At 42.0% G+C, this 22,370-nt stretch overlaps 1 protein-coding gene across 2 annotated transcripts in view; it reads right to left on the bottom strand.

Annotated features, from left to right (window-relative positions):
• LOC115106840 (DENN domain-containing protein 2A-like) overlaps positions 1 to 22,370 on the bottom strand; it is a 41,337-nt gene that overhangs the window by 6,638 nt on the left and 12,329 nt on the right. For both annotated transcript variants that reach the window (XM_065008119.1, XM_029629982.2), the window contains exons 8-12: positions 16,139 to 16,248; positions 14,305 to 14,374; positions 1,340 to 1,417; positions 1,041 to 1,181; positions 669 to 817 (exon numbers count right to left, since the gene is read on the bottom strand). In XM_065008119.1, coding sequence (XP_064864191.1) covers positions 669 to 817; positions 1,041 to 1,181; positions 1,340 to 1,417; positions 14,305 to 14,374; positions 16,139 to 16,248 — 548 coding nt within the window. The remainder of the gene's footprint in view (positions 1 to 668; positions 818 to 1,040; positions 1,182 to 1,339; positions 1,418 to 14,304; positions 14,375 to 16,138; positions 16,249 to 22,370) is intronic.

Raw genomic sequence — 22,370 nt, 5'->3', positions numbered from 1 at the left:
ACACTTTTGACACCTTGTACAGTCCATGCCCCGATGAATTGTGTCTGTTCTGAGGGCAAACAAAAAGGGGAGTGCGGGTGTGTGTGCAATGTATGGTATACTCAGTGTATATCTCTCTATTATGCGTGGGAATACTTTGGAACAGATTTCCTCAAATAAAATCACTTCAAGCTGATTTGCTTTTATTTTTTACAGTCTTTTATGTCCATCAATGTAAAATTTTGTACCATAATCACCCGTGGACTGGCAGTTGGGGAACCCAGCTCTAGGACAACTGTGTCATTCCATTCTGCGTACCTCTTCTCTACTACACTGACCCCAGTGACCCTATTAATCTCTGGCTCTCACAGGCTATTTCCAAAGAGAAATAAACAGTTTCTAAAAGGGACAGAATCAACACAACAGCAGGCATCACTTATTATCTCCCTGTCACACTGAAGACAAACATTTGAACCATGAGGCTGAGCCACTATTTTATTTTCTCTGTTTATTCTGTCTTGTGTTTTTCCTCTCATCTATAAAATCCACAGTCCCAGCTTCACTACCCTCTTTGGGGATGCTTTGAAATAAAATATAATTGTCAAATAATACCTCAAATTATTTTGATTTCTACTTATTAACTTTGCCATACAGTAGCTGAGTAGCCTATCAGGCTAATGGCATCACACCTGAGTTTGTCTGCAGTGAAGATGACCCTACGTTCGAGCAGGAGAGAACCAAAGACCCTGAGTAGCAGACGCAGACTCAGACAGGAGAAGAGACACTCAAAGTCCACATGCTCCAGACGAGAGTCAGACGGACGACATAGCTCCATTACCTGAGACAGGTGGATTGGTGGGTAGAAAGAAGGGGGGAGCGAAAAACAGACAGGGAGTGACATGGAAAGAAAGATAATGAGAAGAGGAGAGTGAGACATATTTTACTAAGTAATACAAAACTGATGCAGTATAGAACACTTCAACTCAAACACTTTGCATGGCATCTGTATGTAATATTATTGGAAGTCTTCTTTGGAGACTAATGTAAAATCAAGGAGCTACCTCAGTACCAGATCCGGGAAGGAAGGTTTTAATGGTGATGGTTCTGCCAGGAGCAGGGAACGGAGCTTCCATAATGGCCCTCATAAAGGGCTGGACCAGGGCTGGAGACAGGGCTCTCCTCCTCTCCACCTCATCCAGGACCTGACACACACACACACGGCAGGACAGAGAGATCAGCAGGTAGCCTAGAGGTGTGAGAGATGGGCCAGCAATGGAAGAGTTGCCAGCACAAATCCTGGGCTTGATGGGAAACAGGATGAGCGGTGGCAACCAGGAGGCTGAAGTACAGTACACTATACCTTGGAGAAGAGGTGGAAGCATCCCAGGTGGCTGACGATGCAGTAGACTTCAGGGAGACGCTTTCCTTTCCCACTGGGCTGAGAGACGAGAGGAGGATATTTTAATGCTTTGTCATAGCCCCTCTAGGAAAAACTAAGCCGTGTTCCTGCTGTAAAACCCCCAGCATCTACAAAGAACCGTTTGGATCTGAAGAAACCCTTTTGGAAGAGACTAATTCTTTGTAAGGCAAAGGTTTCTACCTAGAGCCTTTAACATCATATGAGCTGTTTTTGTAGGAAAGGGTTCTTTGATGATTCTTTGAAGGCACGATGGATTCTTTGGAAAGCAAGAAGGGTTCTACATAGAACCATATATCATATTTCCCCGCATACTCTCTATTGCATGACCGAAAAGATCTTCTGGACATCAGAATAGCTATCACTAACCTCCATTTGGAGGAAGACTTCTACTTCACTGAGTTGGAGGCGAAAGACATATTGATTATCGCGGCCCAATTCTCTGACACTCGAAGAAGGAGGAGACAACACTACAGAGGCCTGAGTGCGGGATACCTGAAGAGACTACTTTGGTGAGTGGATAAATCGCCTGTACCCTCCGTTCTATTGGCGAATGTACAATCACTTGAGAATCAACTGCATGAGCTCAATTCGAGACTATCCTAGCAAAGTGTTTTTCATAAGCCGGATGTCTCAAATGGTGTAGAAGACCAGAAAATATGTTGAAATGGTTAAGAACTACAATGCTATAGGCCCAGGAGACCAGACAGTGTGTAGTGTTGGCTACATGGCTGGAAATGGTTAAACTCTGAGACTATCGATCACTACAGAGAAAGAACAAATTCTATACATAGAATTACAAGTCTGCAGGTGGAAATTACGTAAATCTAGTGTGAGAATACTGACAACCACGGAAGCATCTATTCTATGCAACAACCATCTGTACGCCTGACATATCTATTACAACAGACACTATCCAGAGCTGCTGAGAAAGTGACAACTACGAAAGACATTGTGACTTCTGGAGAAGTTAGCCAGAACTCTCTGATGAACTGCAGCAGATGGACTGGCGATTCCAACAGAGAAGACAGTGCAGTAATATCTAACAAGTCATAGCCAACAAATTACACAACATATACCCAATACACACAAATATAAGTAGGAATGAATTAAGGCTATATACATATGGATGATCATGGTCAGAGAGGAACGGACTAAGATACAGTAGAATAGAAAACAGAAAACAGTACATACACACGAGATGAGTAAACATTAAGTGACTAAGATACCGTAGAATAGTATAGAATACAGTACATACACATATGCGATGAGTTATGCCAGATATGTAAACATTATTAGTGACTAGTGTTCCATTCCTTACAGTAGCCAGTGATTCCTAGTCTATGCATATAGGCAGCAGCCTCTAATGTGCTAGAGATGGCTGTTTAACAGTCTGATTGCCTTGAGAGAAGCTGTTTTTCAGTCTCTCGGTCCCAGTTTTGATGCACCTGTACTGACCTTGTCTTCTGGATGATTGTGGGGTGAACAGGCAGTGGCTCGGGTGGTTGATGTCATGTCCTTGATTATCTTTTTGGCCTTCCTGTGACATCGGCTGCTGTAGGTGTCCTGGAGGGCGGGTAGTTTGCACCACTCACTCTCTCCAGAGAGACCTTGCGGTTGTGGGCGGTGCAGTTGCCATAAAAAGAGGTGATACAGGCCGACAGGGGTCTTTCAATTGTGCATCTGTAAACATTTGTGAGGGTTTTAGGTGACAAGCCAAATTTTTGCCTCCTGAGGTTGAACAGACTCTGTTGCGCCTTTACCACACTGTCTTTGTGGATGGTCAATTTTAGTTTGTCAGTGATGTATATGCCAAGGAACTTGAAGCTTTCCACCTTCTCCACTGGGGTCCCATCAATGTAGATTGGGGTGTGCGCCCCCTGCTGTTTCCTGAAGTCCACGACCATCTCCTTTGTTTTGTTGACGTTGAGTGAGAGGTTGTTATCCAGGCACCACACTCCGAGTCCTGTCTCGTCATCATTGCTAACCAAGCCTACCACTGTTGTGTCGTCTGCAAACTTGATGATTGAGTTGGCCATGCAGTCATGGGTGAACAGGGAGTACAGGAGGGGGCTGTGCACGCACCCTTGTTAGGACCCAGTGTTAAGGATCAGCAGAGGTGATGTTTCCTACCTTCACCACCTGGAGGCGGCCCATCAGGAAGTCCAGGACCCAGTTGCACTAGGCGGGGTTCAGACCCAGGGCCTCAAGTTTAATGATGAGTTGATGGTACTATGGTGTTGAATGCTGAGCTGTAGTCAATGAACAGCATTCTTACATAGGTATTCATCTTGTTCAGATGTGATAGGCCAGTGTGCAGAGCGATGCTGATTGCATCATCTGTGGATCTATTGGGGCGGCAAATTGAAGTGGGTCTAGGGTGGCAGGTAAGGTAGAGTTGATATGATCCTTGACTAGTCTCTCAAAGCATTTCATGATGACAGAGGTGAGTGCTATGGGGCGATAGTCATTAAATTCAGTTACCTTTGCCTTCTAGGGCACAGGAACAATGGTGACCATCTTGAAACATGTAGTGACAGCAGACTGGGATAGGGAGAGATTGAATATGCCCGAAAACAAACCAGACAGCTGGTCTGCGCATGCTCGGAGGACGCGGCTGGGGATGCCGTCTGGGCCGGCAGCCCTGCGAGGGTTAACACGTTTAAATGTTTTACTCACGTCGGCCATGGAGAAGGAGAGCCCACAGTCCTTGGTAGCGGGCTGCGTCAGTGGCATTGTGTTATCCTCAAAGCGTGCAAAGAATGTGTTTAGCCTGTCCGGAAGCAAGACGGCGGTCTCGGCGAAGTGTCTGGTTTTCCTTTCGTAGTCCGTGATTGTCTGTAGTCCCTGCCACAAACTTTTCGTGTCTGAGCTGTTGAATTGCGAATATGGTTGAATTTCTCTATACTGACGTTTAGCTTGTTTCCCTTGTGTTTATATTCTGCCATATTACCAGTCGCCTTGCCCTGGTTAAATGCGGTGGTTCTCGCTTTCAGTTTCGTGCGAATGCTACCATCTAACCACGGTTTCTGGTTAGGGTAGGTGTTAATAGTCACAGTGGGTACTACATCTTCTATACACTTCCTTATGAACTCAGTCACCGTATCCGTGTATGCGTCTAGATTCTTTTCGCAAGTTACTCTGAACATATCCCAGTCCATGTGATCAAAACAATCCTGAAGCGTGGATTCCGATTGGTAAGACCAGCGTTGAATAGCACGAAGCACGGGGACTTCCCGTTTGAGTTCCTGCATATAGGACGGGAGGAGCAAGATGGAGTCGTGGTCAGATTTGCCGAAAGAAGGGCGGGTGAAGGCCTTCTAAGCATTCCGGAAGTTTAAATAGCAATGGTCAAGAGTCTTAATGGCGCAAGTATGACCGTTGATATAACTTTTTGGATGAAAAGAGTGCCCAAATTAAACTGCCTGCTACTCAGGCCCATAAGCTAGGGTATGCATATATATAATTATTAGATTTGGATAGAAAACACTCAAAGGTTTCCAAAACTGTTAAAATAATGTCTGTGAGTATAACAGAACTGATATGGCGGGCGAAAACCCGAGGAAAATCCAACCAGGAAGTACTATTATTTTGAAAGGCTGTTTTTCCATTGAAAGCCTATCCACCATACAAAGACTTAGGACCCAGTTCACGATCTCTATGGCTTCCTCAACATGTGACCAGTCTTTAGGCATTGTTTCAGGCTTTTACTCTGAAAAATGAGGGAGATACACCGCTTTCAATGAGAGGACAGTCGAAATGTCCAGACATGAACCAAGCACGTGATTGGGAGCGCGCATTTCTTGTTTACCTTTTCCATTGACGAAGCTTTTGTCCGGTTGAAATATTATTATTAATATTATTATTCATGACAAAAACAACCAGAGGATTGATTTTAAACATAATTTGACATGTTTCTACTATCTTTTATTGTACTTTTTTGAATTTTCGTATTGGGTTTGAGAGCGTGCATTGTGCCTTTGAGAGCATGCATTGTGCCACCATGCACCAACAAAATGGAGGTATTTGGACATAAAGATGAACTTGATGGTATGGGTTTCTGTGGCTAGGAGCTGACCTAACATAATCGTGAAGTGTGCTTTCGCTGTAAAGCCTTTTTGAAATCTGACACAGTGGTTGCATTAACTTCTTGACGCTACTCATCCCTTAACCGGTATAATTGTCATCAGCAACCGCTGAATAGCATAGCGCCACAGTCAAATAATATGACAAAAATCCTCAACTTGTGGCCCAGACACTTTATTTAGGATAAATTGAGTTAGCCTTGAGTTAGCAACCAGCTTAGTTCTGAAAAATGTGTTGTTATAGAAATTTACCTGGCTAAAAGGTGAGCCACTTTCGTATGACCAGTTATCCTTAATTGAACTCAGCACTGACAAAAAATGTACCACTAACTCATCAAACCCAGTACATAGTATACCCCTATGGTCACCAGCAAAACACAACAGAGACTGTTCACCAGCCTATGCTGTTTTTTTCAGCAGGATTAACAAGAAACCGGTACATCTTTCATTCATGCTGGGAAAAGCGAATCGCTCCCTTGAAGCAGACTACCATTCTCACGGCTGCTGTGTTGGCGGTTCAAGTCGACAGAATGTTGAGGAAATAGTTGTCACTTCAACTGGGACAGTCAAAGTTTTGGATATTGAAAGTGAGAAGAGACGATTTCACAACTTTGTGTCTAACCAAGTAGCAGCCTTAAGAGAAGCCACAAAAGTGTCTTAGTGGAGATATATCAGCATCAAGTAGAATCCTGCTTATGAGGCTTCCAGAGGGTTGTAGGCTGACAGCTTTCTGGCTTGTAAAAGATGGATAGAGGGCCCAGACTTTCTCTTAAAATCAGAGGAGGAATGGCCAAAGCCTGCTTTGGACCCCCATTCAATCCCGTCAGATGATCCAGAGATTAAAAGGGGCCTGGCGGTGAATGTTGTTGTAAAGGACTCAGAGCTCAACTAATCGACTGATTAACTATGTCTCAAAGCCTCAGTTGCTTGGTTTCTTAAACTCAGAGATACTCTTCTATAGCTCAGAAGGAAAATACTAAATACTGACCTCTGCTGGTGACTCCCAAGTACAGTCAGTCGAAGTAGAAACAGAAGGTCAGAGCTGCATTGGGTGGTCTATTAATCATTAGTTTCAGTCAGAGAGAAAGATTCCTACAGCGCATTCACAAGCAGCTGGGACATGCTGGAAGAAACCACATTATCTGCATTTCTAAAGAAGTATTGTATCATGAGGGCCAACTCTGCCTGCAGAAAAGTTATTTCTGATCGTGTCATCTGACGGCATCACCACGGGAAGTTTGGAGAACAGAATATGGCAGATTTGCCACAATAAAGAATTGCTGTCCTGACATTCCTCCTTTCACAAATGTGGGGTTTTTGTATTTATTATGGATTCCCATTAGCTGCTGCCAAGGAGAAGTCTGTCCATAATAAAGCACTGCTCTAACTTCTTAACAGCACTATCAGCAAGGCAGGTTCTACAGGCTCTAGTTGTGTTGCACCTGTACTACTGTTCAGTCATATGGTCAGGTGCCACAAAGAGGGACTTAGGCAAATTGCAAAAAAAAGAAGAAAAAAAAGAAATTGACTACTACACAGAGCTGTCTGTTTAAACGACTAGCACACAGCTCAGACACCCATGCATACCTTACAAGACATGCCACCAGAGGTCTCTTCAGTCCACAAGTCCAGAACAGACTATGGGAGTACTACATAGTGCTAGTCATTATGACAGCTTAGCGACACAATGGCAGGGATTAAATGAGCTGTGGTTGGGTCATAGATAAGTCAGTCTCAACGCAGTCTATTAATGCTGTGAAAGGATCCAGGAACACACATGATTTGGGTGGATCCCATCCTCCTTATAAAACATGTTTTTTTCCCCCAAAAGGTAACGAAATTGTCAACAAAAGTTACACCCCTTGAGCTGCAATAATCACGTAGCCAGTTGTGAAGAGAAAGAATCCTGCTAATGCATTGTGGGTATTGTATTAGTGTCTAGCAGAGAGTCAATCAACTCTTTGAAATCCAGTTTCAACTGATCAGAGTTGCCTTTCATAATGTCATTAAATCCACATGGACTACGATAGAATCTATGTCCATGTCCTGGCGTAGTACATTCGGGAGTGCTTAGGAATGTCATTTATTTGAGCTCTGGGATAGGACATTGTTTTTGCACCAGGAGCAATCACATTTCTTACCATGGAGCTGCCCTAAATCACGGCTGGCAAGAAGGACGAGGACATCCGCCCACTCCCGCACTTCACAGGATGGTGCAGGCCACCGACAGATGGAGAAGCCCCACTCGATCCAGAGCAGGGATGGAAGGTTGCCGATGTCGACTTCAAAATCGTAGGAGAAGGAGTAGGCACATCGGCCACAGACACAGACACAGGAAGATCAGGCTCCAGGGCGGCGAAACTATTTGTTGTTTGAATCCTCTCCGGGCCTCTCGTTGGGAGTGTAGGCTGCATTGCAGCAGATCGCTGAATCGGTCTCTGCGGCTCGTGACATGGGACCATCGTTGATTGCCATGCTTCTCTTGCTGTGCTCCATTGCCTCCACTATCAGATTGGGGGGGTGGGGGCAGTAGATGGCTCCCCTGGCGAACAAACTCCGGGCAACACCGGCCAGTTGGATAATGCCAAATGTCAAGACAGAGATTCATCCAACATGTGAACACCGTCCAGCCACCGGTATAGAAAAGGTAAACATTCCACCATGCGTTACCTGCGTGATCAAGGAAGCCACCCTCAAGCCTATAATCCTCAGCAAGCAAACAATTGCTGCATTGGAACTCTGAGTGATCCAGTTTATCCCAAAACAAAGCGTTTTAGATACAGCTCCTACAGCGCTTTAACCATTTGTTTACCTCTCCAGAAAAAGAGGGCTCCATTGGAAAACTCATCTGGGACTAACTTTGTTAGCTTGAGCGCTAATGTTAGCAGCTTAGTGGCTCTTTCAAGCAGGCTTTAACCTGTCCTTTAAGCAGGATTCTGGGAAAAGAAATAGCGGTCCTAGCTGTAAAAAGCTAACCGTGTTGAGGAATCTGTGCAAAAACAAGTTTGGAATTTATGTTTAACAAAGATGGGTTATCATTTAGTTAAAGTAACAAACCGAGTGTTTCCAATATACAGTGTTCAGCTGAGCACTCTGATGTCAGTGTCACGACTTCCGCCGAAGTCGGGTCCTCTCCTTGTTCGGGCGGAGCTCGGCGTCGCCGGTCTTCTAGCCATCATCGATCCACTTTTAATTATCCATGTGTTTTGTCTTGTTTTTCCTCACACCTGGTTTCAATTCCCTCAATTACTTGTGTATTTAACCCTCTGTTCCCCCCATGCCTTTGTGTGGGATTGTTTATTGTAAGTGCTTGTGCACGTGTTGACTGGTGCGCGACGGGTTTTGTACCCATGTCTTGTTATTTTTATGCCATTGGTTTTGCTATTAAACTGCTCCGGCTATTACCTAGTTCTGCTCTCCGGCGTCTGACTTCCCTGCCACCGGTTGCGCACCCCTTACAGTCAGGTGAATTATTAATATATGGTCAAAAGTTATGGTATCATTTTCACTTGCATGGCAGGCAGAGCAATAAACCCTGAAGTTCGTTATTGGACACCAATTCCTGTATTAACGTTGTGCGAAGAGCCATGTGTCGCCAAAGTCAAGTGTCTCACAAGGTAGTCTCACAAATAATGGTACAAATTTCATTGAAGCTGAAAGAGAACTCAGAGAAGCACTGGCCGCTCTGGACCACAGCAAGATAGAGTGTCTTGCTATCAAGTGGAATAAAGTGGAAACTCAACACACCTGCTGGTTTTCATCATCGTGGAATGTGGGAGCGTCTTCTTCGTCTGGTGAGAAAAGTGCTCTACTTTACACCAGGAGAAGGTGGAGACAAGTTCAGTACTTGGCCAAAATCTGGATACCTTCAAATCAGCTGGGCTAGACAATCTGGACCCTCTCTTTCTAAAATTATCTTCCGAAATTGTTGCAACCCCTATTACTAGCCTATTCAACCTCTCTTTTGTATCGTCTGAGATCCCCAAAGATTGGAAAGCTGCCGCAGTCACCCACCTCTTCAAAGGGGGAGACACTCTAGACCCAAACTGTTATAGACCTATACCCATCCTGCCCTTCTAAAATCTTCGAAAGCCAAGTTAACAAACAGATCACTGACAATTTCGAATCCCACCGTACCTTCTCCACTATGCAATCTGGTTTCCAAGCTGGTCATGGGTGCACCTCAGCCACGCTCATGGTCCTAAACGATATCATAACCTCCATTGATAAAAGACAGTACTATGCAGCCGTCTTCATCGACCTGGCCAAGGCTTTCGACTCTGTCAATCCCCGCATTCTTTACGGCAGACTCAATAGCCTTGGCTTCTCAAATGACTGCCTCACCTGGTTCACCAACTACTTCTCAGATAGAGTTCAGTGAGTCAAATCGGAGGGCCTGTTGTCCGGACCTCTGGCAGTCTCTATGGGGGTGCCACAGGGTCCAAATCTTAGGCCGACTCTTTTCTCTGTATATATCAATGATGTCGCTCTTGCTGCTGGTGATTCTCTGATCCACCTCTACGCAGACGACACCATTCTGTATACTTCTGGCCCTTCTTTGGACACTGTGCTAACAAACCTTCAACCAGCTTCAATGCCATACAACAATCTTTCTGAGGCCTCCAACTGATTTTAAATGCAAGTAAAACTAAGTGCATGCTCCTCAACCGATTGCGTCCCGCACCCTCCTGCCCGACCAGCATCACTACTCTGGACGGTTCTGATTATGTGGACAACTACAAATACCTAGGTGTCTGGTTAGACTGTAAACTCTCCTTCCAAACTCACATTAAGCATCTCCAATCCAAAATTAAATCTAGAATCGGATTCCTATTTCTCAACAAAGCCTCCTTCATTCATGCTGCCAAACATACTCGTAATACTGACCATCCTACTGATCCTTGACTTCGACGATGTCATTTACATTTACAAAATAGCCTCCAATGCTCTACTCAGCAAATTGGATGTAGTCTATCACCAAAGCCCCATATACTACCCACCACTGCAACATGTATGCTCTAATTGGCTGGCCCTCACTACATACTCGTCGCCAAACCCACTGGCTCCAGGTCATCTATAAGTCTATGCTAGGTAAAGCCCCGCCTTATCTCAGCTCACTGATCACCATAGCAACACCCACCCGTAGCATGCGCTCCAGCAGGTATATTTCACTGGTCACCCCCAAAGCCAATACTTTCTTTAGCCGCCTTTCCTTCCAGTTCTCTGCTGCCATTGACTGGAACGAATTGCAAAAATCACTGAAGCTGGAGTCTTATATCTCCCTCTCTATCTTTAAGCATCAGCTGTCAGAGCAGCTTACTGATCACTGTACCTGTACACAGCCAATCTGTAAATAGCACACCCGACTACCTCATCCCCATATTGCTACTTATCCATTTCCTCTTTTGCACCCCAGTGTCTCTACTTGCACATCATTATTTGCACAACTATCCCTCCAGTGTTAATGCTAATTGTAATGATTTAGCCTCCATGGCCTATGTATTGCCTTACCTCCCTACTCTTCATTTGCACACACCGTACATAGATTTTTCTATTGTGTTATTGACTGTACGTTTGTTTATGTCTAACTCTGTGTTGTTGTTTTTGTCGCACTGCTTTGCTTTATCTTGGCTGTGTCGCAGTTGTAAATGAGAACTTGTTCTCAACTACCCTACCTGGCTAAATAAAAGTGAAATATATTTTTTTACATCCAAACTAGACCCTGTGTATTCTTCAAACATGTCAGGGAACTGTCTTATACGGGACACCATACGAGGCGATGACAACCAGGAGACAAAATGCTGATAGTTACAGTATCTGTATCGGCAATGGAAGATATACAGTACCAGACAAAAGTTTATTTTTACTGTTCAAGATTGTAGAATAATAGTGAAGACATCAGAACTATGAAATAACACATATGGGATCATGTTGTAACCAAAAAAGTGCTAAACAAATCAAAATATATTTTAGATTATTCAAAGTCTGCTTTGATGACAGCTTAGCACACTTTTGCTATTGCATCAAGAAGTTCCTCATCTGTAATTTGGCCTTTACCTGAGTCTTTCTGTACAGCTGTTAGTTTTACATTATTAATAGGAAAAAAATCCATACAATTAACTTCGGTTAGTAGAGATGGAGGAGTCTGAAACGAAAACATATGCTTAAAGTAATTTTGCTTCCTCTTTCAAAATATAGTTTGGTGAATCATGGATGACTCCGTCATTTGTAACAAGTTTCAGTAAGTTATTTTTGGTAGCATTTCAATGTTGAAGATTAAAAAAGAATATGGTGAATTTGGTGCACAAAACGTATTTTAACTGTTTGTAGAATATAACCACAGATAGAACCCTTGTTCTGTCTATGGTTGTACTCTACCCACAACTTATTTTCATTTGATAGGTAAAGTGTAACTAGCCAGTTGTAGAATATTGTGTTGGCAGTTGATATTGTTTCAACTGTAACATGTCTAAACTTTACTTTAGTAGCAAGGTGTTGTAGAACAAGTGTCTCGTGAAACACATTCCAGACGCTGGTACTTCTTGCTATCTTGGCATAACTGTGATTTGACAGAGAAATATCAGCTAGCTAGATATGCTAGCCAGCTGTAGCTTTCCCCAAGATATAACTAGCTAGCTGTTGTCAGGTTGGCTAAAAACAAGAACATCTTCTGATGGCGAGTCAGTCAGGAGAAGAGAAGTCCTCAACTTCAAAACTTAAAGCTAGCATAGCTTACCTCGCTGTCACTAAGTTACTCACTACTGCCCTTGTTTGTTTGTTGTGATTGAATGGCAAAGACAGACCCAAGAAACACCCACATTAAACCACAATCCAAAGACAACCCGTTTGGGCTTCAGTAATAGCCACTGCATTTCTTAATGAGCACCGGAACACATGCAGAATCAGTCTGTGCAGTTCACCTTTAACACAGGCTCAATCTAATAAATAATATCAGTCAGTTCAGAACAAATTCTTATTTACAATGACGGCCTACACCGGCCAAACCAGGAGTCCCTATGGGACTCCCAATCACGGGCGGTTGTGATGCAGCCTGGAATCAAACCAAAAATGACATTACCTTTATGAATTTTCAAGACATTATGTGCTTTATGTGCTTGCTTTGATTACAAAAATGCTTCAAAATTCACAAGAAGTGATGTCAGCTGATGAAGATGATCTCATAGAACAAAACGCATAAGATCTCCTAAGACTGTGTTTACCACAGACATTATTTTCCGTGTTTTTCCAAAAACCCTACGAAAAAAACATTAATTTCTCCATAGGCTTTGGACAACAAGCCATGGCGGAGTTAGTGCCTACAACAAAAAGCCATTACTATTGCTCTCTATTCTGAATGTAGCTTAAAGCTTTAGCTTAAGCTTAAAATCCACTCTGGCTGGCCAGCATAATGTGTTTTGATGCTGGTTTTTGCTAAGGCTGGTCACCTGCGAGAACACAGCGAAGGCTGGTCACCAGCAAAAACACAACAAACGTTAGTCACCAGCGAAAACACAATGAAGGCCGGTCTGCCAGCATAACCAGCTAGACCATGCTGATCAGACCAGCTTGACCAGTTAGACCATGCTGGTCATACCAGTTTGACCAGCATCTGAACAGCACTAACCAGCATAGACCAGCACTGACCAGCTTGAAATGTATGCTGGTCTATGCTGTTTTTTTCAACAGGGTGAAAGAGACTGAGGATGTTTTCACAAAAATAACAACACACAAGCATCTACAACACTATACACACAGTAAAGCACACGCATAAGCGCACACATACACACACATATTTCCGCTGAATCCATCTCAGGGAATAACTGTTTCCCACCAGTCCATCTCTATTTGCAGTATCATGGTTATTTACTCAGCTGACATCATAGATAACCACTTCCTGTCGGTGACTGTCTGTCTGTCTGTATGGTACACTATAGATATACACAAAAGTATGTGGACACCCCTTCAAATGAGTGAATTTGGCTATTTTAGCCACACCCATCGCTGACAGGTGTATCAAATCGAGCACACGCCATGCAATCTCCATAGACAAACATTGCCAGTAAAATGGCCTGAAGAGCTGAGTGACTTTCATCGTGGCACCATCATAGGATGCCACCTTTCCAACAAGTCAGTTCATTACATGTCTGCTAGAGCTTCCCCGGTCAACTGTAAGTGCTGTTATTGTGAAATGGAAATGTCTAGGAGCAACACCAGCTCAGCTACAAAGTGGTAGGCCACACAAGCTCATAGAATTGGATCACCGAGTGCTGAAGCACGTGGCACATAAAAATCATCTGTTACTACACTCACTACCAAGTTCCAAACTTTTTCTGGAAGCATCATAAGCACAATAACTGTTTGTCGGGAACTTCATGAAATGGGTTTCCATGGCCGAGCAAGCCTAATATCACCGTGGACAATGCCAAGCGTCGGCTGGAGTGGTGCAAGGCACCATTGGACTATGGAGCAGTGGAAACGCGTTCTCTGAGTGATGATTCACGCTTCACTGTCTGTCAGTCTGACTGACAAATCTGGGTTTGGCGGATGCCAGGAGAACGCTACCTGCCCGAAATGCACTGCGACCCAGGCCTAATCGCCCAACATCAGTTCCCAAACTCAATAATGCTCTTGTAGCTAAATAGAAGCAAGTTCCCGCAGCAATGTTCCAACATCTAGTGGAAAGCCTTTCCAGAAAAGTGGAGGGGCAGACCAACTCCATATTAATGCCCATGATTTTGGAATGAGATGTTCAATGAGCTGGTGTCCACACACTTTTGGGCAAGTAGTGTATATGTGTACTGAAGGAATACATGCAAAATGTACCAGTAGACGACGACAGTATCCAAACCTCCTGCTTCCATCTTCGCCAGTCAAAACAAAAGAGAACATTTCACTGTGGAAAAATAAAATACAATAAATGTATGTATAATATGCTTATAGGATTGTGATATGAACCCCCCAGAAAACATGTTCACATTGGTATGATGTGGGCCCAATGCAAGCAAACATATTGTCCCCATGCTGACTCCCCATATTGGGTCAATGTGCCTTTGCTCAACAGCTTCACGTTGGCCCCCAAGGCATTGGCCCAGTGTGACCCAATGTGGGCAGCCCATACCATATCTGGTGATGGCAGCCCTCACTTTGCCTGAAATAAGCCTGTCCTTTCCCAGGAAACATGTCCATATTAGAACGATGTGGGCCCATTGCGGACAAAAATATTGGCCCCATGTAAGCTGCCTATATAATGGGCCGATACGCTGTTGCAATTTCATAGGAATATATTTATTTATAATTAATTAAACTTTATTTCAATGCATAAATTGCATAATTGTCAAGACGTAAAGGTATTTAAGGGATCATGGATGACCAAGATGTTTCTTTCAAAATATATATTTTTTACAAGAGAACCTGTTAAGTTTCTCATATATAACATTTGGCACTTATTTAAGTAATTTTATAGACCTCATCATTGGCAGTGCACAAGATCCCCCAAATATGTCTCATCACACAACAGAACATAATGTCACTGTTCAGTGTTTTAAGATTTTTATGAAATATGGCCAATAATTAATTACAATATGAGTGAAATAAATTATAATTAAGTATGTTAAAAAGCAGCTTTTCTGTGAGTAGACCACTGATTGGCCAGCTAATCTATGACGAAATGGCAAGCATTTTTAATTGGTCTCTTTGAGACACAAGTTAAGATCTTTTAAGTGTTTTTTTCCCTCCTCCAATGTATGCTTTGGCCACAAATACATAGGATGTATAGGATGAGTCTACAACATAATTTTGTTATGAGTTAACATAATATGAACTTTTAAAAGTGAGATTTTCACAGGACAGGTACTATAAATTTCCCCGAAAAGAATTGTGTGCTAACCATGACTGACAAATATTGAAATGAGCCACTTGGTGTGGGCTAGCCCCTATTGGGCTTGGTGTGGGCTGGCCTGTGTTGGGCTAGCCTGTGTTGGGCTGTAGTGGGCTAAAATGTGTTGGGCTGTTGAAGGCTTGGCATGGGCTAGCCTGTGTTGGGCTGGTGTTGGCTAGCCTGTGTTGGGCTGTTGTAGGCTAGCCTGTGTTGGGCTGTTGTAGGCTAGCCTGTGTTGGGCTGTTGTAGGCTAGCCTGTGTTGGGCTGTTGTAGGCTAGCCTGTGTTGGGCTGGTGTTGGCTAGCCTGTGTTGGGCTGGTGTTGGCTAGCCTGTGTTGGGCTGGTGTTGGCTAGCCTGTGTTGGGCTGGTGTTGGCTAGCCTGTGTTGGGCTGATTTGGGATTGGTGTAGGCTAGCCCATGTTGCGCTGATGTGGGATGGGTGTTGGATAACTTTTGTTTGGCTGGTGTAGGCTAGCCTGTGTTGGGCTTGTTGGGCTTAGTGTTTTGGGACAATGTTGGATTGCTGTGGGCTAGCCCGTACCCACCTTGCCCACTGAATACCGACATGGGCCCAATGGGGTAATGTTTACTGGGCCACAGTCTCCAAGGTCAGTATTTTGGTTCACGAGGTTAATAAGAGTAAAGTATGGTACAGATCCATAATAAATAGCTAAATACATTCTATCTATAAAGTGATTTTCTCAAACATTAGAACTGTGTATGATTAAAGACATGTAGGCTATATTAGATTGGTGCATTATGAGTGTGATCCTGCTGACCTGGGGTAGTTCTCTACTGGCTTCAAGTCCTTAGCATCAGGGAAACAGAACTGGGGGATGATCCTTAGCTGATCCTCTGTCTCCTTCATGAACTTGAAGCTCCGCTCCAGCTGCAGAAAGAGCAGGACAAAACATCATAATTCTGGGTCAAAATACGAAATCCATCAAAAACCGAGTCTAACCCCGACCCAAATCAACACTTAGCCTTTAACATCTAAACACTTTCCTGAAGACCCATTGCAGATCTCAGAGAATTACCCAATGCTAAGACAATTGGAAGGTTAAGTGGAACCATCGACAGATTGCAAACTATCCTGTCACTTTAAAATTCAAAACATTTTTATACTCCCCAAAGTGCAATTTCTGTGCAGCATAATTTTATACCTGCAAATCTAAAAGGAGAAGGGGCTTGGTCAGGACACATTTTCTGTCCAGGCACTCAAATCAAATCACATTCTATTTGACACACGCTTCGTAAACAATAGCTGTAGTCTAACAGTGAAAGCCTTACTTATTGGTCCTTTTCCAACAATACAGAGTTAAGATAAAGATATAGAATAAAAATGTAAATAGTAACACGAGGAATAAATGCACAGTGTTAATGCCACCCCACATAGCCTGGTTCCTCTCTAGGTTTCTTCCTAGGTTTTGGCCTTTCTAGGGAGTTTTTCCTAGCCACCATGCTTCTACACCTGCATTGCTTGCTGTTTGGGGTTTTAGGCTGGGTTTCTGTACAGCACTTTGAGATATCAGCTGATGTACGAAGGGCTATATAAATGAATTTGATTTGATAAAGAAAAAAGTGACATGGCTATATACAGGGAGTACCAGTACCGAGTCAATGTACAAGGTAATTGAGGTTAGCTATGTACATATACTGTAGGTAGGGATAAAGTAACTAGGCAACAGGACAGATGATAGACAGTAGGAGCAGCACATGTGGTGTGTGTGTGTGTGTGTGTGTGTGTGTGTGTGTGTGTGTGTGACGTTAGTATGCATGTGTGCAAGTGCTATTAAGTGCCTTCAGAAAGTATTCACACCCCTGGACTTTTCCCACATTTTATTGTGCTAAAAAGTGGGATTAAAATGATTTGAATATTTTTTTGTCAAAAATCTACAGAAAATACTCTTTAATGTCAAAGTAGAAGATTAAAAATAAAACAGTATCTTTAAAGTGGGGTGGATCAGCTTTAATATTGCATATATTGTCGTGGAAGGATCAGAATTTGTTGGTAACATTTGTAAGATGTTTAATATTCATCAAATGTGTGTAAGTTACTTCTCATCAGAATGGTATTTTTGTGTAATTCTGTGGTGAGGTTGCAGTTATCTGTTCTATGTCAAAACTAAGTTGCATGGGCCGCTGAGAGGGGAGAGGTCAAAGTGTCATCATGTGTAAACATATATTTTACTCCCTACCTTTTCTAGTGGGGAAAGAAGGGTTGCAGTGTCTGGAATCATTCTATGCTCCCTCTTATGTTGTTTCTATCTCAACCTATAGCCTCACCTCCTCTCCGTGAGTTTGTCCAGGAGTTTGTATTTCGAGTGGGTTGTATATAAATTACAATTCTGGGGTTTGGGAAAGGAGACAAAGCTGAACGATGAATTATGTCTATGCTGTCTGACTATGTGTGTTTTTGCTATTAAAGGAACTCAGTTGCATTGTAAGGGGGCTCTCAGAGAATCCACTGGGAGACACTGAATTTATCTGAGTCACAGGATTGTGATAAGAGCTCATATAATTAAAGATGGACTTTTATAACTAACTCTGACGTGTGTGTGTGTGGTTTGCTCCCATGATTTGGTAAATAGAGGAAATTTCCACGACAATATACATTCTATTTACATTTTACTGACACAGTATATTTTACATTAGTTATCTTGTTTTTTTGTTATTTTTAGTCCCACCCTTCAGCTCTATCTCTGAATACCATCCAGGTTTGATGTCTATTTTCCATATATTTCCAACTGTGCTGTTTCACAAATGTTCCCAACCTTTATACATTTTAAGGCAAAATATGGCTACTTTTAAGAATCTCAAATAGAACATATATTTTGATTTGTTTAACACTTTTTTGGTTACTACATGATTCCATATTGGTTATGTCATAGTTTTGATGTCTTAACTATTATTCTACAATGTAGAAAATAGTAAAAATAAATAAAAACCTTTGAATGAGTAGGTGCTCTAAAACTTTTGACCGTATATATAATAATAATAATATATATTTTTTGTTGCATATTTGCATTTAATTTAGTTAATAATAACTGTCAAATATCAGTTTGCAAACAATGTAAAAACAAAAAATTATTGAGTTAATAAAGTCGCATACAAACAGTCTCTTTTTTGCTTTTTCAGTCAGCTCCAAAATGCAGGTGTTCAGCCCAGCTCAGTGCTTTCTATGGTGGTGGGGCAGCCAACGGAAAATACTGAGCATAGAGGTTAGTAATGTTCTCTAGTTGCGCCATGATTGGCTCAGTGTTCTGTCACTCATGGGCACACTACATCAACGCAAAATCTACGGTGAGCTCAAAAATTCAAGCCCCTTGGGTGCTGCAATAGAGTTACATTAGATGTGCCCATCCAAGAAGGCTCATTGGCAACAGATAAAATGACGTCAAATCATGCTATATCTACCTTAGCTTTGATTGGACTTAGCTAGCAAGCTAGACAAGCAGTCATTGTCAAAAATCACATTGACAATCTACTGGCATATCCTTTTCAATTCTTGTCATACGAAGAGAAATTATAGATAAAACATATCGGTGTTCATCGGCCATTGGACGTAAACATTACACACACAACATATTGGAATTTGCAAATTCAACAATGAGTGGCTTGGAAGGAATCATTTGCTAACTGCAAGCATTGCAAAGCAATCACTAGCCTGCTATTCAGTGGAGTGGTTGTGTGGTCCAAGTCTGGGTTTAAGGGTCTCTTTTCCAAGCTTAACCTCTTAAGTCGACCCTCTACTTTTTTGAACATTCTGTTAAAAATCGCGCAACATTTCAGCGCCCTGCTACTCATGCCAGGAATATAGTATATGCATGTGCTTAGTCTGTGTGGATAGAAAACACTCAGACGTTTATAAAACTGGTTAAATCACTGCTGTGGCTTTACCAGAACGGCATTTACATCGAAAAGCACAGGAAAAACTGATCACTGAAAATGGGAAAATATATCCATGCGCTACTTGAACCCATTGATAAAGGTGAACCACAATTAATTGACTGAGGTTGCAGTACCTACAGCTTCCACACGGTGTCTAGAGTCTTGTCATTTTCCTTCGAGTTTTTTCTTGGTCAAACACATGCAGGGCACCGTATCTCCTCAGGTCTAGGACCGGATATTTTCGTTGAGTTTCTAGCCGGACATTTTTCCAGACGGACAGCTAATGATCTTTACATCGCCTCCTGATGAATTTTATCGCTTATTAACGTTTACTAATACCTAAAGTTGCATTACAAACGTATTTCGAAGTGTTTTGTGAAAGTTTATCGTCGACTTTTTGAATTTAAAAAAATGATGTTACGTTTTGAAACGATGTTTTTTTTTTTATCACACAGTCTACATATAACGATATCTAGGCTTTATATGGACCGATTTAATCGAAATAAAGACCCAAATAGTGTTTATGGGACATCTAGGAGTGCCAACAAAGAAGATGGTGAAAGGTAATGAATGTTTTCTATTTTATTGTACGGTTTGTGTAACGCCGAAATGCTAATTATTTTGTTTACGTCCCCTGCGGGTCTTTTGGGGTGTTACATGCTATCAGATAATAGCTTCTCATGCTTTCGCCGAAAAGCATTTTAAAAATCTGACTTGTTGCCTGGATTCACAACGAGTGTAGCTTTAATTCGATACCCTGCATGTGTATTTTAATGAACTTTTGAGTTTTAACTAATACTATTAGCATTTAGCGTAGCGCATTTGCATTTCCAGAGCTCTAGTTGGGACGCAAGCGTCCCGAGTAGAAGCAAGAGGTTAAAAGGATGAACATTCAACACCATGGGCCAGAAAAGTTTGAATACAATGGCCATGCTGGCAATCCAGCATGACTTCTGCCGTGTTCAAAACAACTGGAAACTCTGAACTGGGAAATCTCAGACTTCAGTGAATTCAAGACAAGTGGGAACTAACCCTGAATACTTTTTGAATGGTCATCCAACTTGGAATTCCAAGTCAGGAACTCGGGCCTCTTTCTAGAGCTCCGACCTGAAGTGCACTGACGTCATGATTCAACCTTGTTTTTTTTCCAGAGTTCCCAGTTGTCTTGAAATCACCATAAGTCCAGAGAATGCCAGACTTTGATGACAAAGTTTGAGGACAAAATTTGCCTACGACCGCCATGCTGTTCAAGTGAGCACAGCACAACAAGGTGAGTCCAAAAATGTCTTGTATGCTGATGCATAAATTATGTAATATGCCAGGGAGATATGTATACTGTAGCTAGGAAATGAATACTAAGTTAACAGTGGGGCAAAAAAGTATTTAGTCAGCCACCGATTGTGCAAGTTCTCCCACTTAAAAAGATGAGAGAGGCCTGTAATTGTCATCATAGGTACACTTCAACTATGATAGACAAAATGAGAAGAAAAAAATCCAGAAAATCACATTGTAGGATTTTTTATGAATTTATTTGCAAATTATGGTGGAAAATAAGTATTTGGTCAATAACAAAAGTTTCTCAATACTTTGTTATATACCCTTTGTTGGCAATGACAGAGGTCAAACGTTTTCTGTAAGTCTTCACAAGGTTTTCACACACTGTTGCTGGTATTTTGGCCCATTCCTCCATGCAGATCTCCTCTAGAGCAGTGATATTTTAGGGCTGTTGCTGGGCAACACAGACTTTCAACTTTTTTGTATTTTTATTTAACCTTTATTTAACTAGGCAAGTCAGTTAATAAGAACACATTCTTATTTACAATGACTCCCTTATACCATAGTTTGTACATCTCAATTGTCAGTAGAAACCACATTTGTTTAAGCAAGTCAGCTATACAGTCTCAGCTATGTTTTTTTAAGCAGGAAATGAGGCTGAATTAACTGTTTTGCTGCCAGACAAGGCTTCGCTAATGGCCAGGTGTAGCAGTGGTAAGGATTCACTCCATGGAGCTGAAAATAAAACTCTGCTGTTGAGACAGCTTTATGTAGGCCTTACCAGTTTGTGTGCACAATTTGTCATTGTTATAGTGCAATTAATGTATTGTTTAGTGTTGTGTTGTATAGTGGCTTTGCTGGCATGCATCTAAAAAATATGTTTTTTTTTGTTTGCCCCACCAAGATGTACATGCAAAATCGCCACTGGATATTGTATATAATAATAGCATCAACATACATTATTGTTTAAGGCTAGCGGGACAAATTCCGATGAAACTGGAAGGAGCGCAATTAAAATAAATAATCATAAAAATTATGGATATTAAACATTTTACGTACATAGAAGTGTCCTATATTGGTTAAAAGCTTAAATTCTTGTCAATCTAACTGCACTATCCGATTTACAGTAGGCTTTACAGGGAAAGCATGCCATGCGATTGTTTGAGGACGGCGCCCCACATCAAAATATTTGTCCAACGAACAGGTTTCATAAATTCACAAATAGCGATTAAATATTCACTTACTTCTTAAAAATCTTCCTCTGATTTGTCATTCAAAGGGTCCCAGCTACAACATGTAGTGCCGTTTTGTTAGATAAAATCTTTCTTTATGTCCCAAAAAGTCTGTTTAGTTGGCGTCATCGATTTGAGTAATCCACTCGTTCAACAATGAATCCAGAAAGCTACCGCTAAACTTTGTTAAAACAAGTCAAAATACATTTCTACCTAATCCTCAGGTACAATAAAATGTAATTAAACTATAATATTTCATACTGAAAGAAATATGTTCAATAGGAAAACGATGTCAGCAGGTGCATGTCCTCTTCGTCGCACACGCATACTCGAATTTCCAAGTCTGTGTCCCTGTAGTAAAACTCACATTTCTTACTATTTTTGGAAGAAACAAGCCTGAAACCTTGAACAAAGACTACTGACACCCAGTGGAAGCCATAGGAATTGCATAGTGGGAGCTAGATAATTTTTTTTACCTATATGTTCCAATGGAAGAGCACGTATGGGCTCTCAAAAAACTATCCTGTTGGTTTTTCTTTGGATTTTCACCTACCATATCTATTGTGTTATAGTCTCCTACATTATTTTAACATTTCAACAAACTTCAGAGTGT

Source organism: Oncorhynchus nerka, linkage group LG23 (genome assembly GCF_034236695.1).
Source record: "Oncorhynchus nerka isolate Pitt River linkage group LG23, Oner_Uvic_2.0, whole genome shotgun sequence".
Lineage (NCBI taxonomy): Eukaryota > Metazoa > Chordata > Actinopteri > Salmoniformes > Salmonidae > Oncorhynchus > Oncorhynchus nerka.
This window is presented reverse-complemented; position numbering and strand designations above follow the sequence as displayed.